Raw genomic sequence first — 24,638 nt, 5'->3', positions numbered from 1 at the left:
CATACTTATGCAAGAGTAGTTGTTAAGCGTGTTTTGAGCCTGCTACCATGTCTTCTTAACCACTAATGGAAAGCCAGCAAGGTTTGAGTGGAAGTCACATTTCGCGTACATGCATAGTCCCCATCTACACACTATTTCAGTAAAGGACGCTCTATTGATACATACATCAACGCGCTATAAAATGGGTCGGATCTCTGCAACAAACACGGCATCAAGTGGACGATGAGATACATATATGGTGCACACAATGTCACAACCAACCCTATCAACATCGCGCCAAACATTCCGGCTTCGTTTTCCTATACATAGTTGCAGCCTTTTCTAGAAATGATTGGAAACATTGTACTGTATGACATAGGGCCTAAAGGCATCTTCAAGGTAGACCCTCAAACCTCCCATAATCGTAAGGATCGCGGAAGCCATCCAATGCCGATCTGTATTGGTTCGCGGAGCTGTCCTGATGCGATTTCTCCCATAAACCGGAGACAAAAGTGGGGGAGGTTTGCGGGAGTTCGGACCGCTCCCAAGCCCGCTTCTGACCATCCTGATCCACCAAAAAAACCTTGCCCCCTCTTGCGCGCGCTCCCGCCCGGCACCGCCTGCCCGCATTCATGCCGCTGTAGAGCGCGTAGCTCCGCATTGAAGACGGCTCAGGGCCGACGCGACCTCTCACTGCCTCCACCATTGAAGCGGCGCGCCGGCCGAAGGCGCCGCCAACTGCACGCCCAGCTGAACACGCCTTCTCGCCACATTCATACCCATTAACCCCCCACGTGGAAGCCGAGAAACCTACTCCGACCACACGTCCGTTCAGGAGCGGGCCGACATTAAACGCCACGCCGGCCGAGCTCCTCCCGTCCGCCCTCTATTTTGATGGCATGCGCCGGGCAAGAATCGCACCCCTCCGCCGCTCCCCCCATATCCTCCTGCACCATTTTCTTCACCATTTCGATGGCATCCGAAGGGCAGGAAGAGGAGTTCTCCAGCATAAAAGTCGGCATGGTGGCCCGCCAAGCCCGAAGGATACGAACGAGGCAGCGAGCTGCTCCAACTCCCTCCCCTAGGCCGCCGGAGCAAGTTGTCGCCCCAATCTGGCGCGTGGTTCAGCAACTCGCCGCTCCAAGCAAGTTTGCGGAGGAGTGGCGAGTTGCTCTAGGCTGACACGGAGGGGAGCACGGGGACACGAGCATGGACGACGCCGCGTCGTACTGCCCCTCCAGTGCCTACGACCGCTCCATCTGCCGTCGACGCGCACGTAGCCGGCGTGATGCAGACAGAGAAAGAAGGCGGGTGCGCGGAGGAGATCGACGAGTCGGTGGCTAGCTCATCCCCGGCCACGTCCGCTGGCAACTTCGAGGGGAAGTAGAACATGGGAGGTCGCCGCCACTTTGGTCCCAGGAAGGCCACCGCTGGCGCATCGCTGGCTTGTACAACCGGTGTCCGGTGACGTGGTGGCTTCTTCTTTATCTTAGTTGGTTGGACATGGACATGCGAATGCAAGCTCTAGTATTAGGGATGCTTACGCCGTGTTTGGTTACCTACAGCCATTTGACCTCATTACATATGTGGCTCGCTGGAGTCTGGCCAAGCTAGTGCGCCCTCTAGTTGCTTCTTGCTCGCCGTTCATCATCTCGGTGTTGCTCTTGTCCATCTTGTACACGCCAGTGTGCACCTTGATGCGGCGGTTGTACCTTGGCACCGCAGAGTTGTCGTCGTCGCCGTCCGAGGGCTCCTCGAGTTCCAGTTTTCAAAAAGGGAGCTCGCTCATGACCTGATCGATGTCTCGAAGGCCTCCATGGGAAGAACCGCAACAACCATGCTCCTTGGTAGCCGAAGCACTGATCGCAGCAGCGGCACTGAAGGGGAAATTGGGGCGCCACTACCATGACCTCGGTGGGCGGCGTTGGAAGGGGAACAAGGGCTTGACGCCAGGACTGGTAGGGCGAGAAGGAGGTGAAGCATGGACCATTGGGGGGGAGGAGGAGAAGATGCTCTTTATAGCCATGTACGGCGGTGCTGGACTCGACATGACCCTTCGCGCGCGAGACAGAGTGTAGCAAACAAAAAAGCTGAAACCATCATCTAAATCATTGCACCACCAATCGACTGATAAAATCTCAAGGCACATGCAACCCACGTGCATAGTCATATCCCAAACTAATGCACGTGTCAATTCCTGATTAATCAGTTTAAGGCTGAATTTAAAAAAAACTGGAAATAGAGATGTTAGTATATGAAGCTAGCCCGGCAGATATTTGGTTTGTTTTATGTATGTATGAGCACCTATTGATTTGGGTTAGTTGAACTGTCTCGGAGGCTGGGCTGGGCTGGGTTCTGAAAGGCCATCCGCAGGCCCAGGTAGGCTCGAGAGAAGTAACCCTCGTGTCTGCTTGGCCGAGAGCTCCTAGTTGACACTCATGTGTATCAACTGTTTTTAGAACTTCGTGTGCATCAACTAGGAGTGGCTTCGCTGAAGCCTACACGAATGGGCCGGCCCACTTTTCCCATGAAGAGGGTTTTTTTCCTTTTTGATTTTTTAGTCGGTTTCGCCCAAAAATACAACTGTTGTTTTTTAGAAGCTAGAAATTTTTATAATCTATTAAAAAGCAGAAAAAAAATTCAAAAACTTTTCGCTATATTTTTTTTATAAAAAGTCCACCGTATATTAAAAATTGTTTGGTGTGTATTAAAAAATGTTCAATGTATATAGCAATAATGTTCAACGTATATAGAAAAATTAAGCATGTATTTTGAAAAACATGTTCACCATATGCTAAAAATAGTTCAGTGTGCATTCGAAAATAGTTCACGGTTTGCTAAAAAAAGTTCGGTGTGCATTTAAAAAAAGTTCACCGTATACTGCAAACCTATAAAAAAGAAAAATAAAAAGTGCAAAAACAAAATACAGAAAAGGAAGAAGAAAACCCAAGATCTGAAAAAAGGAACAAGAAATATAGAAAAAAAAAGAAGGGGAAAAACAAAACAGAAGAAGCTCGTCAGTTGAGGCGGCCCATCTGGAGGTTCTACATGACGCGCGCACGGGCGTCATATATAGGATTGGCCACCTCAAGAAAAATTTTAGGATTGGCCTGATTGGCCCCCTCCCTGGTGCACTCCCCGCGCGCCACAAGCAAATCGAACGCCGCGAGTCTCTCCGCCCGCCCGCCGCAGAGCACGCGCTCCGGAGCGTCGGCGCGCGGGCTGGCCCAGAGCTCGCATCTCCCCGGCGGAGCGTTCGCCGCGTGTGCGCGTACGTGGTGCGCATCTCCCACACGTAGCAGCAGTACGTCCTGTCGGAGGTACGACGAACGCGGCCGTGCCTGGATCCATCCGTGATCCGTCGGTCGATCGGGGGTGTTGATTGCGGGCGCCGGTTCCGTTGGGCATTCAATCCGGCTGTAGCTGCAGGACATCAACCAAATCTCGGGGCTGTGCCCAGTGGGGCTGAGAAACCAGCGAGGAAGCAAGCACGTACGCGCGCGCTAGGTCGACGCCCTCACCGACGGCGACATGGCGACATGGCTCCGCCTTCGCGGCAGCTTCTTCCTTCCTGCAGCATCGTCTTCAATGCCATCCGCCCGTCTCTCTTTTGTTTTTTGTTTAACAACATGAAACCGGGCAGCTATCTACCCTGCTACGTACCAACCCTCTCCGCCCTCGAGCTGATGTTGGCATGTTGTTGTTGGCCCCCTCGATTTTGGTTGGGAAGAAAAGGGCAGATGCAAGACCGATCGCTGCTGACTACAACCAGACATGAAATGAGATGACATGCAAATAAGACGTTTTTTTGGTATTACATCAGTGTCAAAAACATCTTAAATTAATGGATGGAGCAGTACTTATGCAAGAGTCGCCGTCGAAGCGTGTTGGTTCGATTCTTCCATGGATCGTATATTCTTAACCACTAATGGCAAGCAACCATGCCTTGTGTCTAAGTCACATTTGCGCATACATGCATGGACACACCAAAAATGCTAAACACATGGACGTTTTACAGGGCTGTTATGTGACTCTTCGATAATACCACCCCCCCAAACCCAACCCCCCCCCCCCCCCCCCCCCGCGCCTCCCTGAATTTCACCAGGATGGGCCCCAGCCTCCCCCTTAATCCAATTAAAAAACGCCAGGCCAATCTTAGTCTGTAATCCTTAAGTAAACTTTTGTTGATGTAGCATTGTTGTGGACACACTTCTCCGATAGCAAGCACTCCGTTAATGCAAAGACACGTTATAAAATGTGTCTGATCTCTGCAACAACATGACATCGACATCAAAGTGCACAATGAACGAAATCAATCGGCTAGCCAATGGGGTGGCTCATGAAATCATGAAGTTTAGCTTTATTAGTAGATCTGATGGGATTTCTTCTTAATAGTGTTCCGCCTTGCATGGCTAATTTTGTAATGAGCGATGTAATAACCTTTTTACTTAATTAATATATGGCGGTTTTTCAAAAAAAAAAAAAATGCACAATGAGACATCGGATGCTACGTCCACATCGTGGCAACATCATTTCCGTCTCCATTTCCTGTATACGGCCGTAGCCTCTTTTTTTTTAGAAATGACTACTAGTAGCGATATAACTGTGACATAGGGTCTAGCCCAATGATTAACGACGACATCTTATCTCCTTTCGGTTCTTTCTTTAATCTTAGCTGATGTTATCCATATCTATATTGTTTCCTATTTGATCAAACACGTTCTGGCCATGAGCTTGGCCTTGGCTCGCCAAACAACTCTTTCTTCTTTCTTTCATCGACCGACAGATTCCTGAGAATTATTGTGCTGCTTCCACAAATGTGCTTGATGGTACGGCGCGAGACAAAAAATTAGGAGTAGTACTATACTAAACTGGATATTAGTCTAGGATGGACAACGAACTAAATAATCAGGTTGTTAACAAGTGTTTCCGGCATGGCGTGTCGACCTTGGTATGTTTCATTGTTTGTTTAAAGGTGCACTGTCTGAGTCACTCCCTCCGTTGGTTGGACATGCGAGCTACTACTGCTGACGAGTGCTTATCTTCATCTGGTCTGGCTATAGCTGGTCGAGTGTTCACGATTCTCAAGGCACTAGGATACGTTATCCCCTCGGTGTCACGTATGGAATCTCTCTCTTGTTTTTCCTTCGGTGACAATAATTAAGGTTAATTCTTACTACTTCCCTTGGAATATCAAAACAATGGGAACGATAATAATTTTTACGCTCAATCACTAGTAGAAAAAAGGCTATTTGTCCCGGTTCGTAAGGCTCATCTGTCCCGGTTGTGAAACCGGGACTAGAGGGTCGTTACTAAAGCCCTAGGCCTTTAGTCCTGGTTCTTATACGAACCGGGACAGATGGACCTCCACATGGCCGCTGCGGCGAGCCCAGGCAGGAGGGCTTTTGGTCCCAGTTGGTGGCACCAACCGGGACCAAAAGGCATCCACGCGTCAGCAGCTGGCAGGAGCTGATGTTTTTTTTGACAGGTGGGTTTAGGGGGTTTGGGGGGGTTAATTTAGGTGTTTCATATATTGTATTAGCTAGCTAATTAATAGAGAGAAGTGTCCTCTCTTATCTCCGTGCTTGGTCGACGCTACGTCCTATACGTATAGAGAGGACTCGACACGCTATCTAGTAAGCAAATGAAGGGAACAGAAGATCGTCATGAACATATGCATACAGAGAGAAGTGATATCGACCTCTCCTTCTCCGAGAGATTGGTCGAACAACAAGTTTTCGTATATCTATCCGACGCTACTGGCTACATATATACAATATAAGATCTCTTACAATATAATCCCCTAATTATATATGAACTCAGGGTCCACATGGTATTCTCCGTCTTTATCGATCACGTGGTCAAGAAAGAATGCCGCCAATTCCTCTTGAATTGCTCGCATGCGATCTGGTGCTAGGAGTTCATCCCGCATCCGAAACATCTAATTTGAAGAAGGGGGGTCAATACATATATATGAATGAATGAAACTCAACACAAATGATGGTAATAAAATAAAATATTGAATATTATTGCTTACGCACTTCATATTGTTTGTTAGAGTAGCCCCGCTCACAGGTCATGTGGCGGATGGACTCGCAAACGTAGTATCCACGGTAATTATTTTCGGCTTCCTGCCACAACCAATTTACAAGAAATAGAGGTCAATCAAACTGATAAGCAAGCATGCTAAATGGTATTGATGAAACTAGCGCTTGAATCACTAGGAACTTTCGGGTGTGTAAATCGCAGCTTCCTCGGCAATCCCGGAGCTTTTGAGGTGAACTTTTTCCAAACCCTGCCAGACAAAGAAAACAATTACTTGATATCAGGAAATGAACAAACTTGCCGATATGGTGCGATAATGATCGATTTAACTTACTTCTCGAGCATTTCAGTCATGTCCGCATACTCCTGGGGATCTTTTCGTCTCGAGTCTAAGTCGGTTACTAGTCCCTGCTCAAGCTTAATCTCTAGGAGAATATAGTGGAACCTGCCCATGCATGCATAACTCATCATTTACATTACTATAACCTCGACTAATAAGGGAAACCGAATATGCACAAGACAGTAACACTCACTTGAAGTTGTAAGGAAAGAGTATTATATCTTTGTTTTGATTTATTACCAACAATCGTAGCAAGTTGGCATCGGTATCTTTGGCTTGAAATTCAACCGTAAATTGATCTATGAGATTTGTGTTAATGAACCCAATATCATCGATTTGTCTTTTCTTCAATTCGGCGATCTTTAATATGCATAATATAGTGAGGGTAATTATATATACATGCAATGAAAGAGCTGAGCTATATATAGAGACTTAATGACAGAAGTAGTACTTACAGACAGTAGCAAGTGGCCGTTAATTTATCGAGGGCCTTTTGATTGAAAAACTGGAAGAACTCCTCAAATGGAACAGACAACAGTTCAATTCCAACGAGGTCATGCTCCTCTTTAACTCTCAGCGTCAAAGTATTCATCCCCCAGACTTTATGCAGGTTTTCATGTACCAATCATGGAATCTTCGCATCATCGTTGTTAGAGATCTTTCATCTTTGACGAGAGGCTTCCCGTAATGGTATTTGTGTTCGTCCACCTCCAAGAAATCATAATGTACATCGTCGGGTAGGTAATCTCCAAGATTGGTATTGGGCAAAATCTCCGGATGATTAGCGACGATATCGCTAGACACCTTGAGCGGGGGGCACGATTGGTTCGCTTGTTCGCCAAGCTGGGCAATTTTTTCCCCAGCTCGTTGTTCGGCTAACCTTCGATCACTGATAGTACTTCCCGACCGCTCCGCTTCGATAAATGACCTTTCAATAATGCGATCATAGTTGGATTGCGGCAGAGAAGGTGGTGCTCGCTTCAGGGCATCGATAGTGCGCTTTGCTTTCACCGGATCTATCTTCTCCTCCGGAGGTGGATGTTTCTTTGCTTTCACCCCTTGAAAGTAGTCCCTCACTTCGGCTTCCACGATCTTCTTGTTTTCCTCCATGGTCATCTTGTATGGTAACTTCTCTAGAGGCTTGAGAGATGGACCGAATCTGTATTGCCTCCCGCCTCTGGCTGTACTGCTAGACGTGGGAGCAGACGGAGCGGCTGCGGCTGTCTTCTTTCCTTGCTTACGAGGCGGAGGAGAAGGACTACGACGCGCCGGAGCGGCGGCGGGTCTCTTCCGCCCTTGCTGACGAGGCGGAGAAGGAGGAGGCTCGCTGCTCGGGCGCGCTGGCGCAGGCGGAGAAGGAGGCGGAGTGCCGCCACGCACCGGGGAAGGAGGCTGAGTGCCCTGATCACTCGCCGGAGGAGGAGGCGGAGGAGGAGGCGGAGTGCCCTGACTCACCGGAGGAGGAGGAGGAGGAGGCAGAGGCGTCCAGTTCGGAAGGTTGATGAGCTCCTTCCGCCATAGGCATGGAGTCTTCAGAGCAGAACCCAGCCGAGTCTCCCCTTCACTGGTAGGGTGGTCAAGCTCGAGGTCCTCAAATCCCTCCGTTATTTCGTCCACCGTCACCCTAGCATATCCTTCTGGAATCGGACGGCAGTGAAAAGTTGTGTCGGGTTCAGGAGGTCGAACAGAGCCGACAGCTGCCTTGACTTTGAAGTTCTGCCATTGCGTCATAAGGTGGCAATGTTGAGACTCCGTGATAGCATCCACGGGGTAGCTAGCAGGAGCTGTCAAGACATGCTCCAGCTGAAGCAGCTCGGTGGAAGTCACGCTGCTTCTCCGCTGAGATGGCGGGGTACCTTCGGCAGGTCGCTTGCTGCGAACTGTGTCTCATTCCTCTAGCGCTTGTACCCTTTCGTGCAGCTTCTGCAGTTGGTTCTGCTCCACTTTCTTCCTCCCCTCCTGGTATTTGTAACCGCCTGCGTCCGGAAACCCATCCTTCCACGGAATGGAGCCTGGCGTGCCTCGTGTCCGTCCAGGGTGCTCAGGATTCCCGAGGGCCATTGTGAGCTCATCGTTCTCTCTGTCTGTAACGAACGTCCCTTGTTGCGCTGCATCAATATACTGCTGAAGCTTCTTGACGGGTATGTTAAGTTGGTCGTTCGTCCAAACGCACTTCCCTGATACAGGGTCCAAGGTTCCGCCAACCCCGAAGAACCAAGTCCGGCAACGGTATGGCCAGTTCAATGTCTCTGGTTCGACCCCTTTATGAAGCAGGTCATTCTCAGCCTTGGCCCATAACGGCCGGGCTTTGAGGTACCCACCTGACCCCGTGCGATGGTGAAGCTGCTTCTTCGCAACATTTTTCTTGTTTGTCGCTGACATCTTCTTACTCTTGTCCGATGTCCTGTGGGCCACAAATGCGGGCCAGTGATCTCTGATCTTCTCATACCGGCCGGTGAATTCTGGTGTCTTTTCTTGGTCGACAAACGATGTTTTCAACTCATTCTTCGACCTCCTGAATAGTTCTGCCATCTTCTTAAGAGCATGAGACTTGTTCAATTGCTCTTTAACTGGCTTCTCCGGATCCTCCTCTGGCGGTAGGGTGAAATTTTCCTTCAACGCGGTCCAAAGATCATTTCTGCATATCATTGACATAAGACACCTCAGGGTCTTCCTTCTTAGGCTTAAACCATTGGTGGACGCTGATTGGGATCTTGTCCCTAACAAGAACCCCGCACTGAGCAGAAAATGCTTCCTTGGTCCGGATGGGTTAAATCAGTTGGCCATCGCGCGCGATTGTTGTGATCTCAAACCTTTCATCCGAGCGCAACTTTTTCTTCGGGACTCGTTTCTTTACCGAAGTTGTGCTCGATCCGGAGGGCTAGAAAAAAGAAGAAAGACGAGAGTTAATTAATAAGTGTACATACCAAAACAATGAATGCATCAATTAGCTAGTCAGCACAGGCTTAATTAATATATATATACCTGGCCGGACTCTGTTCGGTCACCGGAGCCGTCATCACGGTCTCCTTCTTGCACCGGCATTCTGTTGGGGAACGTAGTAATTTCAAAATTTTCCTACGCACACGCAAGATCATGGTGATGCATAGCAACGAGAGGGGAGAGTGTTGTCCACATACCCTCGTAGACCGACAGCGGAAGCGTTATCACAACGCGGTTGATGTAGTCGTACGTCTTCACGATCCGACCGATCAAGTACCGAACGCACGGCACCTCCGAGTTCTACACACGTTCAGCTCGATGACGTTCCTCGAACTCCGATCCAGCCGAGTGTTGAGGGAGAGTTTCGTCAGCATGACGGCGTGGTGACGATGATGATGTTCCACCGACGCAGGGCTTCGCCTAAGCTCCGCAACGGTATTATCGAGGTGTAATATGGTGGAGGGGGACACCGCACACGGCTAAGAGATCTCAAGGATCAATTGTTGTGTCTCTGGGGTGCCCCCCTGCCCCCGTATATAAAGGAGCAAGGGAGGAGGAGGCCGGCCCTAGGAGGGGGCGCACCAAGTGTGGAGTCCTACTAGGACTCCCTAGTCCTAGTAGGATTCCACCTCCCATATGGAATAGGAAAAGAGGAAGGGAAAAAGAGAAGGAAGGAAGGGGGCGCCCCCTTCCCTAGTCCAATTCGGACCAGACCAAGGGGAGGGGTGCGGCCACCCTTGAGGCCCTTTTTCTTCTTTCCCGTATGGCCCAATAAGGCCCAATACGTATTCTCGTAACTCCCCGGTACTCCGAAAAATACCCGAATCACTCGGAACCTTTCCGAAGTCCGAATATAGTCGTCCAATATATCGATCTTTACGTCTCGACCATTTCGAGACTCCTCGTCATGTCCCCGATCTCATCCGGGACTCCGAACTCCTTCGGTACATCAACATACATAAACTCATAATAAAACTGTCATCGTAACTTTAAGCGTGCGGACCCTACGGGTTCGAGAACTATGTAGACATGACCGAGACACGTCTCCGGTCAATAACCAATAGCGGGACCTGGATGCCCATATTGGCTCCCACATATTCTACGAAGATCTTTATCGGTCAGACCGCATAACAACATACGGTGTTCCCTTTGTCGTCGGTATGTTACTTGCCCGAGATTCGATCGTCGGTATCTCGATACCTAGTTCAATCTCGTTACCGGCAAGTCTCTTTACTCGTTCCGTAACACATCATCCCGCAACTAACTCATTAGTCACAATGCTTGCAAGGCTTATAGTGATGTGCATTACCGAGTGGGCCCAGAGATACCTCTCCAACAATCGGAGTGACAAATCCTAATCTCGAAATACGCCAACCCAACAAGTACCTTTGGAGACACCTGTAGAGCACCTTTATAATCACTCATTTACGTTGTGACGTTTGGTAGCACACAAAGTGTTCCTCCGGTAAACGGGAGTTGCATAATCTCATAGTCATAGGAACATGTATAAGTCATGAAGAAAGCAATAGCAACATACTAAACGATCGAGTGCTAAGCTAACGGAATGGGTCAAGTCAATCACGTCATTCTCCTAATGAGGTGATCTCGTTAATCAAATGACAACTTATGTCTATGGCTAGGAAACATAACCATCTTTGATTAACGAGCTAGTCAAGTAGAGGCATACTAGTGACACTCTGTTTGTCTATGTATTCACACATGTATTATGTTTCCGGTTAATACAATTCTAGCATGAATAATAAACATTTATCATGATATAAGGAAATAAATAATAACTTTATTATTGCCTCTAGGGCATATTTCCTTCACATTCGGTCACCGGAGCCATCATAATCAGGTCTTTCCTCCTCCATTATTCGATCGCCATAGCCTGCTTCTTCACCATGTCCTTCCAGACCATCATTGTCGTTAAGGTACGACAAGACATCAGCTCCGGCTAAGATTATGTCCCCCAACACCTCTTCTGCTGCCTCGTCTCGTCCGTACTCCATTGTTTCTGCAAATATTACAACATGGCAATTATTATACAAACATGATAGCAGGTGGATATATTAGTGGCAAACGTAGACCTAGCTACCTAATCACAAGAAGGAATCATATTAGTGGCCTCGACGCTTCTCTAGGGTTTGGGGTTGCCTCGGCAACGCTTCAAAGGTTCGGGGTGGCCTCGACGACAACGCTCTTTTAACTTGGTAAATTTGGGTGGCCTCAGCAACGCTTCAAGGGTTCATATGCAAAAGTCATGGATTTATTCAATACTTTGACCCTCGAACCCTCGGCGACCCTCGACCCTCTACCGTAGCTAGTTCCCGACCCTCGCCCCCTCGAACCCTCGTCAACACCCTCCCCCCCCCCCTCATGTCGAAGTTATCGGGGAGGGGGTATATCGACCCCCCCTCATGTTGAAGTTATCGGGGAGGGGGTATATCGACAACGACATACCCGATAAAAAATAAGAAGACGGAGAAGAAAAAAAGAGGAGAAAAGGAAAGGAATAGAGGAGAAGATCAAAGAAAAAAAGAAGAATAAAAATAGAAGAAGAAAGGAATAGAGGAGAAGAAGAAAAAATAGAAAATATTCTATTTTTTCTTCTTCTCCTCTATTCCTTTCTTCTTCTCCTCTTCTTTTTCTTCTTTTTTCCTCTTCTTAATTATTTATTTCTCCTCTTCTTCCTCTCCTCTTCTTCGCCTTTCTTCCTCTTCTTATTTTCCTTTTTCCTCTCCTTCTTTTTCTTCTTCTTCCTTCTTAATATCACTTAGCAACTTTTGCAACGATAGGGGGTGCTCCCGTGGTCTAAAATCGGTCTATGCATGATAGAGAATTCTGAAAAAATACATCTATGATCCCTCATACATACATACATACATACAAAAAATACATCTAAAAAAAGAGGAGAAGAAGAAAAAAAGAGGAGGAGGAGAAGAAGAAATAGAAGAAAAAAAGAGGAGAAGAAGAAGGAATAGAGGAGAAGAAGAAAAAATAGAAAATCTATTCCTTCTTATTCTCCTTTTTTTCTTCTACTTCCTCTTCTTATTTTTTTCCTCCTCTTCTTCTCCTTTTTCCTTCTTCCTCTTTTCTTCTTTTTCCTTATTTTCCTTCTTCCTCGATGACCCTAACCCTAAACAGTACAACTTCCTCGACGTCCCCGCCTCTCTTATGAACAAAAAAAATCTATGAATAAAAAAACATCATATTCTATGAACAAAAAACATCATATTTCATCCACATCCGTGCATACATCATATATATGATCATCTATGAACAAAAAAACATCATATTCTATAAAAAGATCATCATATATATGAACAACAACAATTATGATAACAAGCATATATATCATCATATATATGAAAAAACAAGCATATATATGAAAAAGCAAGCATATATATCATCATATATATGAAAAAAAGGACAGGGAAGGCGCCGGCCGGACCAAGGTGAGGAGGGGCGCGGGGTCGGCGGCGAGGACGGCGACGGGGCAGGGGGCGCGCGCTCGGGGTAGGGGCGATGGCGACGAAGGGGGCGGGGCAGGGCGACGGCGACGACGGGGGCGGGCCGGGGCGCCGCGCGTCGGGGCAGGGCCGGGGCGGCGCGCGCTCGGGGTAGGGGCGATGGCGACGAAGGGGGCGGGGCAGGGCGACGGCGACGACGGGGGCGGGCCGGGGCGGCGCGCGTCGGGGCAGGCACGGCGAGCGACGACGGCGTCGGGCGAGGGGCGCGGGCGACGGCGACGATGGGCACGGGCGACGGCGACGACGGGGGCGGCGGGCGGCGTCGATGTCGTCGGCGTCGTCGGGGCGGCAACTGCGAGATGAGAAGTGAAATTTTCCTAAGTGTTGGCCTATATAGCCACACCTTTGGTCCCGGTTGGTAGCACCAACCGGGACCAAAGCCCCCCTTCAGTCCTGGTTGGTGCCACCAATCGGGACCAAAGGTCTCTTTTCAGCAGCCCAAAGGGTGGGAAACACGGACCTTTGGTCCCGGTTGGTGGCACCAACCGGGACTAAAGGGGGGGCATTGGTTTCAGTTGGTTCCACGACCGGGACCGAAGGGCCGCATTGGTTCCGGTTGGTGTCACCAACCGGGACCAAAGGCCTTGTGCTGGCGTGGTGTGGTGGAAAGTTTAGTCCCACCTGGCTAGCTGAGAGAGCTCAGCACCTGTTTATAAGCTGCGTTGCGGCTCAGGTGCTGAGCTCCTCTCTAATATGCAGGCAGTACTTGCCTACCCTTATCACTGCCATGTTGGGCCTATTGGGCCTGCGGGCCTGCATCCTGGCCCATGGACAGATGGGTTTCTAGTCGTATGCAGGCCGTGTGGCCCATTAGGCGGAATTTTTTATTTTTTTTCCAGTATTTCTTTTTTGTTTTTTGAATTATTTATTTTCTTTTGATTTTTGCTTTGTTTTTTTATTCCTTTTGCTTTTAGGTCAGAATAATTATAAACTTTTTGTTACTCCATTAGTTTCCAAATCTGAATAGTTTAAATTTTAATTCTTTGAAATTTGTGTGAATCACTAGTTTTTGAATAACTTCACTATAAAAATATTTTTTGAGTGATTCTTTTTCCTGCTATTTAATATTACTGTGTTTTATCCTTATATTCAAAAATAGATTTTGTTATTTTAGTTTCTATCAAAAAAATTCTTTATGAAAATTCTTTTTGCTACTAAAGTTTCTAACAAAAAAATCTTTATGATAATTCTTTCTGCTTTTCATGTTTTGAACATAAAATACTTTGATAATTTTAGTTGCATAAAATTTATATAATTTTAGTTTAAAAAATACTAGAGGTTTATAAAAGCTTTTTAGTTGATTCCTTTTGCTATTTGAGTTTTATAAAAGTTTTTTAGTAGATTTTCTTTTTGCTATTAAAGAATATTATAGTTTTGTTTTAGTTGATCATAACAGAATATTTTAATTGATTATTTTTAGTTCATTCTTTTAGCTATTAGTTCATTTTTTTGCTATTAGTTCATTCTTTTTTTATATTAGTTCATTCTTTTAGCTAAATGACCCTGAAATTGAAAAGCACTACAAATAAACTCTGAAAAGGTTGAAGTTGGCATGGTATCATCATTTCACCCACATAGCATGTGCTAAAAAGTTGAGAGGGTTACGGGAAATCTGGATGCACTTCGTGTACAAAATGGACAATCTTTTTCGAAGTATCATGGTTTCAGACGAAAATTCATCTGTTACAAAGGGATTTCATTTTTTTCAAACTTATTTGAACTCCAGACTTTTTGTGTGTTCAAAATGCACCATTCAAAGACACATCATCAATTTTCAACCCTTTCTGACTTCATTTGTTATTTTTCATGCATTTACTGATTTTTTGAGCTATAAGACCCTGAAATTGAAAAGCATTTCAAATGAACTCTGAAATGGTTGAAAGTTGGCATGGTATCATCATTTCACCCACATATCATGTGTAAAAAGTTGAGAGGGTTATGGAAAAAACTTGATGCACTTCGTGTACAAAATGGACAATCTCTTTTGAAGTATCATGGTTTCGGACGAAAACTCATCTATTACAAAGGGATTTCATTTTTTTGAACTTATTTGAACTTCAGATTTTTTGTGTGTTCAAAATGCACCATTCAAAGCCACATCATCAATTTTCAACCCTTTCTGACTTCATTTATTATTTTTCATGTATTTACTGATTTTTTGAGCTATAAGACCCTGAAATTGAAAAGCATTTCAAATGAATTCTGAAAAGGTTGAAAGTTGGCATGGTATCATCATTTCACCCACATAGCATGTGCTAAAAAGTTGAGAGGGTTAGGGCATGGACAACACATAAAACCATTCTGCTTGTTTTCCTCAGCCACTTCGGGAAAATTATGCAGGCCCTTAATGTACTCGGAGGTGTGTATGTCACCGTACATCTATTGCCGGTTCATCTGCGTGCATTATATATAATTATGTGTGTCAAAAACCATTACAGATTCACATGGATGGATAAGTGACCAAATTAATAGTAGTTCATCATCACATTAAAACCAAAGTACATACATAGTTCAAATTGAACAACGTATAGCTCTTCAGAGCATCTAGTTAAACCATACATTGAAACTATGTAAAACCTTTCAATGCAACAACAAATGCGATCATAATCACAACCAAGGTAACGATTGATCCAACGGCATAATGATACCAAGCCTCGGTATGAATGGCATATTTTCTAATATTTCTAATCTTCAACCGCATTGCATCCATCTTGATCTTGTGATCATCGACGACATCCACAACATGCAACTCCAATATCATCTTCTCCTCCTCAATTTTTTTATTTTTTCTTCAAGTAATTGTTTTTTCCTTCAACTAAATTTAACCTCTCGATAATAGGGTCGGTTGGAATTTCCGGTTCAACCACCTCCTAGATAAATAAAATATATGTCACATTGGTCGGCATAATTGTCATAAACAAGAAATGAACCAAATAGTTATAAAAAGATAATATATACCACATCCGAATCATAGACAGGACGAGGGTCGACGGGGGCAGATACCAAAACCATCGCACTATATAATAACAAGGAATAATAAAAGTAAGAAAATTAGACAAGTATCTATCTGAAGTAAGATTTTTTTTCTGTCAGAAAGAAGATAAGAACAAGAGGCTCACCACGGTGGTGCCGCCGACGAGATCGGCGCGGGCGATCGACGGCGGTGAAGGCGGGGACGGGACGTGACGGACCGCTAAACCTAGACAAATCTCGGAAAAAATGGAGCTCGGAGGTCGAGCTTCGAGAGAAGAAAGCTTAACTAGTGTGGCTCGGGCATTTCATCGAACACCTCATGTGCATAGGAGGTGAGCTAGATCACCCAAATGCCCTCCCCTCGCCGACCAGAAAAAACAGAGCACTGTGGAGTGCTCTGCTGCGGCGATGGGGTATATATAGGCAACTCATTTGTCCCGGTTCGTGGAAAAAACCGGGACTAAAGCTCCCCCTTCTGTCCCGGTTCTAGGCACAAACCGGGATCAATGTATGTGGGCCAGGAGCGAGGACCATTGGTCCCGGTTTTGGTCCCGGTTCGTGCCTAGAACCGGGACAAATGGGTCCAGACGAACCGGGACCAATGCCCACGAGGCCCCGGCAGACCCCCTGGGCTCACGAACCGGGACGAATGCCCCCCATGGGTCCCGGTTCGTGCAGAACCGGGACTAATGGGCTGGCCAGGCCCGAACCAAAGCCCTGTTTTCTACTAGTGAATGCTTGCTTTGATATTATTATTTCGGTTGCTCTTTTTTGGGCTACCCGGCCTGTTTAGTGAGGTGAGCCCTATGTTAATTTGTGCCTTTGTGGTTTCGTTTCTTTTTGTATGTGTTGCATTGTCGAATGATTTTTCACACAACACAACAATCAAAAGGTCGAACTAGACACGTGATGATTAATTAATTAAACCAACTCACAACCAACCATGGAAGGACGCGAAAGCAGACGGCGTATCTCCATCCGGCGGCAACTACATCACCAAGGAAAGTATCGGTGATACCAACCTTTAAATGCTCCCATGATCTCAGCTTTCAAAATGTAAATTTAGACATTTTAAAAAAATCATTTTTTGTTAAGGGTACATAAGACATGAGTTTACAACCTCTAAAAAATTCAGATCTAAATTCAAAATATGCATGGAGAACACAACGACAAAAGAAAAATGACGCTATTCACGTCAAGATTTGCTGTTTTTTTTTCACAATGTTTATTTGAATTTGTGTCTAGATTCTTGTAGGGGTTGTGGAAATAGGCCTTCTGAACATTACAATTTTTCTTAAGAAATGTCTGAAACATTTAAATGGTCTTTCTTGAAATGAGAGCATGGGAGCATGTAAGAGTTGGTAGCCGTCCCTCGTTTGCTTTCCGTTACGACACATGTGCATTATAGCAAGCCAATGTACCTTGTGATAATCACACGCTAGCTAGCTTAGCTGGGAACGACACTCACTTCATCACGTACGTGCACCGTACACGAGTGTGTGAGCACCGTGAGCGCCTTCTCCTTTGCACTCTCTTCACAGAAACAACATGAAACCCAACAGCTATATATCTACTTTGTCCCTGCTAGGCACCAACCCTCTGCCCTCACTGATGTTGGCATGTTGTTGTTGGTTCCCTTCCCTCGATGTTGGTGGGAAAAAAGGGCAGATGCAAGATTGTTCACCGCTAAGTACAAACCAAAAGTGATGCGAGATGATATATAAAAGCCTAGTCGCCGTGTCGAGCGTGTTGGTTTGATTCTGCTATCATATACATTCTTAACCACTGATGGCAAGCAAGGCACGGGGGACACATGGATCGTCTCCAATTCTCCATCAACATTTTTTCGGTAACAAGGACACATTTTCTTTAACACAATGCACATCATCTTAGATTAATGAAGTCACCAAAGACGCATCGTAGTCGATGGGAACGTCTGCTCCCATTGAACGTGCATCACCGAAAATTCTGAAATAAATTCAGGAATAAATGCGAGCATCAGGACTTGAACCCGACTGGACTGGGGATACCACTGTACTCCTAGCCAGTGGCGGACCCAGGCCCCAGGCAGCCAGGGCCTCAGCCTGGGGCGTGGCTGGCCGTTGCTTCGTTGGATGCAGGCATAGCTACAGTATTTTTCACTGTTTGGCACTGTACATACGTTGTTTGTCTGGGGCGTCACTTTTACCTGGGATCGCTACTGCTCCCAGCCATTCAACCACAGGTTGATTCGCAACGAGAACACGGTTGAAGCATCAAAATGTACCCCAATTCTTTGGGACTACGTGATGCATTTCAAAGAGTATATACACGGGATGCACATAGCCAAGTCTCTATCCACACAACGTGTCAAAACTCTCAATATCATTTCCATCTTTGTTTTCCTAGCCACTTAGAAAGGATCGAAAACAATATGACATAGGAGAGAGTATTTGTGGCATGCAGGTACTAGGGCACCGAGTCCCTTGCTCATGCTTTTTCTTTAGGCTTTCGATTTTCAAACTTTCATACCTTTTTTAATAAAAGAGTCTAAATTAAGTTATGTTTTCATATTTGTGTTTCTGGTGACGAGGGCTTTCAAATAAGATCCATTTTAAATACGTTTTAGCGAGTTTTGAAAAATAAATAAATTTCAACCCTTGAAACTTAGTACAAAGTTGTAAGTTTCAACGGTCAAAACCTAAAACTTATTGTGGGCTCGTGCGAGATTCAACTACTTCGCGATCGCGAGGCAATTGAGCGGTCAGGTAGGGCTTGGCAGGTGCGTGCCCCTGCGAATTTCCGTATGACATAGTGTCCGCCCAATGATTGAGGACGACCTCTTATCTCCTTTCCGTTCTTTCTTTAAGGTTACTCAATGATATTCATATCCATGTTTCCCATCACAAGCACATTCTGACCATGAGTTTGGGCTTGGCTAATAAACTAGCAACATCTAAAATACTAAATAAATAAATTACAAAAGTGCACGTCATGATGAATCTAATGATACCAATTTTGTATCGTTGATGTTGATATTTTTTCATTATACTTGGCCAACATAGACATAGTTAACATTAAAAAAACAGAGTATGCATCTCATTTTAAATGAGGGAATATGTGAGACAAACTTACTAAACTGAATTAGTGTAAGGAAGATGGTGTACTAAATAATCAGGATGTTAAACAAGTGTTTCCGGCATGGCGTATGGGCCTTGGCTTGGTTATAGATGGATTGGCTGGGTCACTCCCTCCGTTGGTTCGACATGGGAGCTACTACTGATGCTAGTTCTTCTTCTTCTTCTTTTTAAATGACTCGGATTTATTATAGAAGTTTATCAGAAGTACGAAACATCGCAAACATAGTAAAGATTACATCATGATCCTTGAACCACCGAGTGACTATTGCCATCGTCAGAACGAGTTGCCAGTGTGCTGATGTCGTCACTCCCACCTGAGCCGGCCGGACCCGTCGATGACACCCGGAAAATCTTTGTTCATGTGCTCCTAAGGACCACCGCTCCGGAGTCACAGTCGTCATCATCAAACCCTTGAATCTGATTCAATCAGAAGAACCTGTCAGGAATCCAAATCTCCGGCGGCGAGAAACCTTAACCTCGCCGCCCTAAGGAGCTGGCAGGAATCTATGATGGAGCTCCGTCTGTTCCATCACAATTGACGATGAACTTGATGAGGATTGGAACCCGAGAACTGACTCGAGGAAGGAGGGTCGCTATCCGTCCGAGCGCTGCCCATACAAGGACTAAAACCCTAACCTATCTAGCATCTAGAAGACAGAGCCAAGGCACCACTATATCGACGCAGAAAATAATAATATATTTTTACCGCTCAATGCCCGAGCTGATCCGGCAGTGTACGGGAAAGAAAAGACTCGCAGAACCAACCCTTCTTTTTTTTAGCTGATGAGAAGCAGTCCTTGTAGTAGCAGCGACGCCGACAGATTATGCAATTAATCAGGTCCTAATACAAAGTCTGAACCAGACAGATGATGATGATGATGATTAATCAACTGAACCAACCCGCAACCAACCAAAGACAAAGAGGCCGGACACGATCGACGCAGAGGCAGACGGCGTATCCCCATCCCCGCCGCGGCCACGTCACCCTCGCCTCGCCCAAACATAACCCAACCCGCGCCCACGCCCACGCCCGAGCCTTCCTCCGGAGAAGGGAGAAAAAAAAGAAGAGGAGAAGAGAAGGATCGGAAAGGCGGGCAGGCGTGGCGTACGGGCCAGAGAGAGAGAAATATCCCAAAACCAAAAGCCTCTCTCCAGGAACTCCTCGCGCCGCGACCGCGACAACCGACCAACCCGACGCCACCACGGCGACGGCGAGCCCCCTCCGCCGCCTCCGCCTCCGCCTCGCCGCCTGCCTCCGCGCCTCCCCTCCTCCGCCCCCGCCCTGCGACGCCGCCGCCGACCCGCCCGCGCTCCTCCGCCACCGCCGCAGGCGCCTCTGGAAGCCGCCGCCCCGGCCCGACGCCCCGATGATGGACGCGCCGCCGCCGCGGACGACGACTACGGCGACTCCCCCGCCGTCGCCGCGGCCGCCCCCGCTCCAGCCCCAGGCCTCCGCGGCCGTGCCGTCCAGGCGCTACGGCGTGCATTTCTCCGCCTCCAGCTTCATCCAGGCGCCGCTCTCCGCGCTGCTCGAGTACTCGGGCGTCCTCCGCGCCGACCCCGGCCCGCACCACCCGCCCGCCGGGGGAGGCGAGGTGTCGATCCGGATCGTGGGGCCGCCGGCGGCCGACGGGGCCGTGCAGGAGGAGGGGGACGCCGCGGGAGGGGCGCAACCCTCCGCGCCCGCGCCGGCGGCCGGCGCGGCCGGCGTCGACTCCTCCTCCTCCTACCAGAGGTACGACATACAGCAGGTGGCCCGGTGGGTGGAGCAGATACTGCCCTTCACCCTGCTGCTGCTCGTCGTCTTCATCAGACAGCACCTGCAAGGTCGTTACCCATCCACTCTGTTTATCTTTCCTTCATGATCCGCCAGTGCAAATTGATACTATGTTGTCGTCTGTGTATGGCCGCATTCGTTTATCCTGTGAACAAACGTGGGTGGAACTTATGATTGCATTTGTTTATTTGTGAACGGGAGGGTCACTGAGTAACCGTTGACTGATCTGGGTTGTTTCCTGCAGGTTTCTTTGTCACCATCTGGATTGCTGCCGTGATGTTCAAGTCCAATGACATCCTGCGCAAGCAGACTGCTCTCAAGGTAGGTTTGTGCCCGGTTTGTTGATTTTTGTTGGCTCTGGTGTAGTTTACCCGTAGCTTAGTGTGTCAAAACTAAAGACTAAAGAGTAACGGTTGATGAAATAAGTCCAATTCATTGTATGCAATCATGTTGCTTGGTGTGTTGTATCGATCTATGTTTCAGTTCAGTAATCTTTGAACAAATGCGATGGTGATATTTTTGTTACGTGCTTACATGGTAACATTATTGTCGTGTTGAGCACTTTATAGATTATTAACAGCGCAAAAGCCCCTGTTACATTTTCATAGAACACGAAATCACACCGTGCCATCCACATTGAGTTCAGGAAGTTAGAAACAAACCAAAACCTGGGCAGCCAACACTATGAAATCCATCGCAACCATCCATAAGCCAGACTGTGTCGAGCATTTTCATGAATTCTCTGTATTCACGCGTTACCATTACATGCCTGTGTATGCCATGTTCTTCTTTGCATCAGTTGTGTTGTCCTGTTGACTGCAAGGTAAATTAATTGGATATCTTTGTTGGTTTATGCCCTTGCCCTACACCAAAGAAACTCCAAATGGAAATGGTTACATGCGGTCCATTAGTTTGATCATTACTGCAGCAATTAATTGGTTCCTGGAATTGCGGGAGTTCTATTTGTATACGTAGTTGTAGCTTGCAAGCATCTTTCATGCCCCTGCCTTTCTCTTCATCTTCTACGGAAACCTATTAGCTATTTATGTTCCTTGTATGAGGATGCTTACTGTTGTTATCATTTGTGCTTAAGTGTTTAACTAGGATCCTGTTACCATCTGGCTAACTTTGCTTCTTTTCTTCTGCTTGATGCAGGGGGAAAGAAAAATGTTAATTCTTGTTGGGATTACAATATTGTTTGTCGTTCATGTATCTGGAGTGTACTGGTGTTACAAGAATGGTGATCTTATCAGACCTCTGGTCATGCTTCCTCCAAAAGAGATACCACCATTTTGGCATGCAATATTCGTAATCCTGGTGAATGGTATGTTATTTTCACCTATGAATCTATGATGCTTGAACATATTTAGTTTGTGCCACTTGCATTGCTTCTAAATTCATTCTGTGGGCGTCATACTGCCTGGAAACGTTTAATTGCTGGTACTAGGGTCCTTTTAATTTTAATTGTGTTAACTGGCTCAAAAGTTCATCAGATTTGTTTCATGTGGATATGTACAAATAAAGTAGGTTGTTTTCTATGTATAAGTGGTGATGCATCGCTATACTTCAAGCATGAACATCTATGTTCAGTGGATAACATAGACTAAATTAGCCATACTGTCTAGAACTGATACTTTCTTCATGAGGTTTGTAATCGTGTTGGTTTTCTTCTAAAATTTGTTCAGATACAATGGTGCGCCAAACTGCTATGATCGTGAAGTGCATACTGCTAATGTACTACAGGAACACCAAAGGCCGTAGCTATCGTAGGCAGGTAATAAATCATTCCACATTTGTAATCCTAGATTCATGCGAGTACATCTTGGTGTTTTTCTTGATAGCTCTGCAGTGCTATTATTTCTGTATAATCAAGGAGCTATAACCGATTTTCCCTTTTTGGTCAGGGTCAAATGTTAACACTCGTGGAATACTTTCTACTTCTGTACCGTGCCTTATTGCCTGCTCCTGTATGGTACCGTTTTTTCCTGAACAAGGAGTATGGGAGCCTATTTTCTTCTCTAACCACCGGACTGTATCTTACTTTCAAGTTGACATCTGTTGTGGAAAAGGTGATATACCTTCCATTATACAATTTCAGCAGTGATACTGAGTGGATGCCATCTAACACTTAACTGTTTGCTTGGCAGATCCAATCATTTTTTACATCACTGAGAGCATTGTCCCATAAAGACTTCCATTATGGCTCATATGCAACGAGTGAGCAGGTAATTTTGTATGCTTTATACACTAAGAAGTTGTTGGCTGCAACTTGTTACTGAATGTTTGTAAGTAACAATGATGACATGTGAATATGTGTTGAGTAGTGGAACTTTTGGAATGCATCTTTCCTGTACTTGACTACTGATGCGGTGTCTGTGCACTCAGGTTGCTGCTGCTGGTGATATGTGTGCTATATGCCAAGAGAAGATGCATGTCCCCATTCTTTTGCGCTGTAAACATGTCTTCTGTGAAGATTGTGTCTCTGAATGGTAACGCACGGGCATTCCTTCCACTCCCGTCTAGTTACAGTTTTTGTTTCATGATCTCAACATTCAGAGTATCTTGTGGAATTTCGTTTGTAACGTTTTTCCGGGTGATGGCAGGTTTGAGAGGGAGCGCACCTGCCCACTGTGCAGGGCACTGGTGAAGCCAGCAGACCTCCGGTCATTCGGCGACGGTTCGACAAGCCTCTTTTTCCAGCTTTTCTAGGCCGCAAACAGCAAGCAGGGAACCTCGCTTGCTTTGCGCTGTGCAGATAAGAAAGCAGATGTTATAGGTGTGAGTGAGTGTGTTGTGTTTGTCCGTGTTTCGCGAGCAGAGCGGCCCGATGAGGTGCTGAACGATCCCAACGCCCCCTTCCCAGCTGAAGGTGGAGGGTGCATGAGTGCGTTTGTTCCCATGTGTGCATATTATCCCCTGTATAGGCTATAAGAAGAAATCTGACCCTACTACGATTTACATAAATAGAAATGAGTATATATAGACTATTGTTATATACAGACTCTGAGATTGTGACAGGCAGATTGGTGAACTCTCTGAACCCTGGTTGAGTTGAAGAGTTTGGATCAGCTCCAGAAGGTAAGGCGTACTGGGAACTACTCTAGCTCTGGGTGCCGTGTTTTTTTCTGGAAGTGTAAATATGGCAGTAGCTGAAGCATGAAGCACCTGAGCCGCTGAGAAATAATCTCGAGTCATAGCTTATGTGAAGGCAGGTATGTGAATCCCTAACTAATTGACCAACATGAACACCAGTGACATATTCCTAGGCTTGCTGTTTCAATTTTCAGCAAAATGTGCAGATATTTTCCCCATTATGTGAAGTTACTTTGAAGCACTTGTCCGGTCCGAATGCTACTTGTAGGAGTTTTGACTTTGTGTTGTAAATACCTGCACTTTGCTTCGAAATTCCTCTGCTGAAGCAAGCAAGCAACTCCGACTTCGCCATCGACAACCATCAACAACGTCCTCACTGCAACTTTTTTTTTTTTGAGGAACTGGACAAGGGTATCCCGCACCCAAAAAGAAGAAGAAAAAATGGGTCAATCTGGCTCAGGTTCAGGGGAGTTCTCAGCATCTGAGACCCAATGGGCGGAGAGAGACGAGGATGGTGTCTTGCTTGATGAGATGCTGGAGTGCCGTTTCCCGTAGGTTTTTGTGCTTAAACACACGTCGATTTCGTTCCTTCCAAATGTTCCAAGCGGTGTAGGCCGCAGCAGTCTTGGCCATATCATTCCATTCCACCAATGTGTGATTGAAGTTGCATTCTGAGCATTCGTGTCGAGGGTGGGCATGTGAAGCCATAGGAAGACCCGCCAAGTAGTCGGCCACACCCACACTCAGGGCCGACAAGGCGGCTTCGAATCCATGGGCGAGCTACGAAGGGGAATGTGCAAGGTTGGTACCGCAGGAGATAACCATACGGCCACCTG

At 46.5% G+C, this 24,638-nt stretch overlaps 1 protein-coding gene across 1 annotated transcript; it reads left to right on the top strand.

Moving 5' to 3' along the window:
- Positions 1-19,838: 19,838 nt before the first annotated feature.
- LOC109756939 (uncharacterized) lies at positions 19,839-23,702 on the top strand. The gene is made up of 8 exons (XM_020315778.3): positions 19,839-20,759; positions 20,954-21,030; positions 21,865-22,033; positions 22,395-22,483; positions 22,614-22,778; positions 22,857-22,934; positions 23,095-23,198; positions 23,313-23,702. Exons 1-8 carry the CDS (start codon positions 20,300-20,302, stop codon positions 23,416-23,418), a joined length of 1,248 nt encoding a protein of 415 aa, XP_020171367.2. The 5' UTR covers positions 19,839-20,299; the 3' UTR covers positions 23,419-23,702.
- Positions 23,703-24,638: the final 936 nt, after the last annotated feature.

Source organism: Aegilops tauschii, chromosome 3 (assembly GCF_002575655.3).
Source record: "Aegilops tauschii subsp. strangulata cultivar AL8/78 chromosome 3, Aet v6.0, whole genome shotgun sequence".
Lineage (NCBI taxonomy): Eukaryota > Viridiplantae > Streptophyta > Magnoliopsida > Poales > Poaceae > Aegilops > Aegilops tauschii.
The sequence above is the reverse complement of the archived record's forward strand: the minus strand, read 5'-3'. Positions and strand labels throughout refer to the sequence as shown.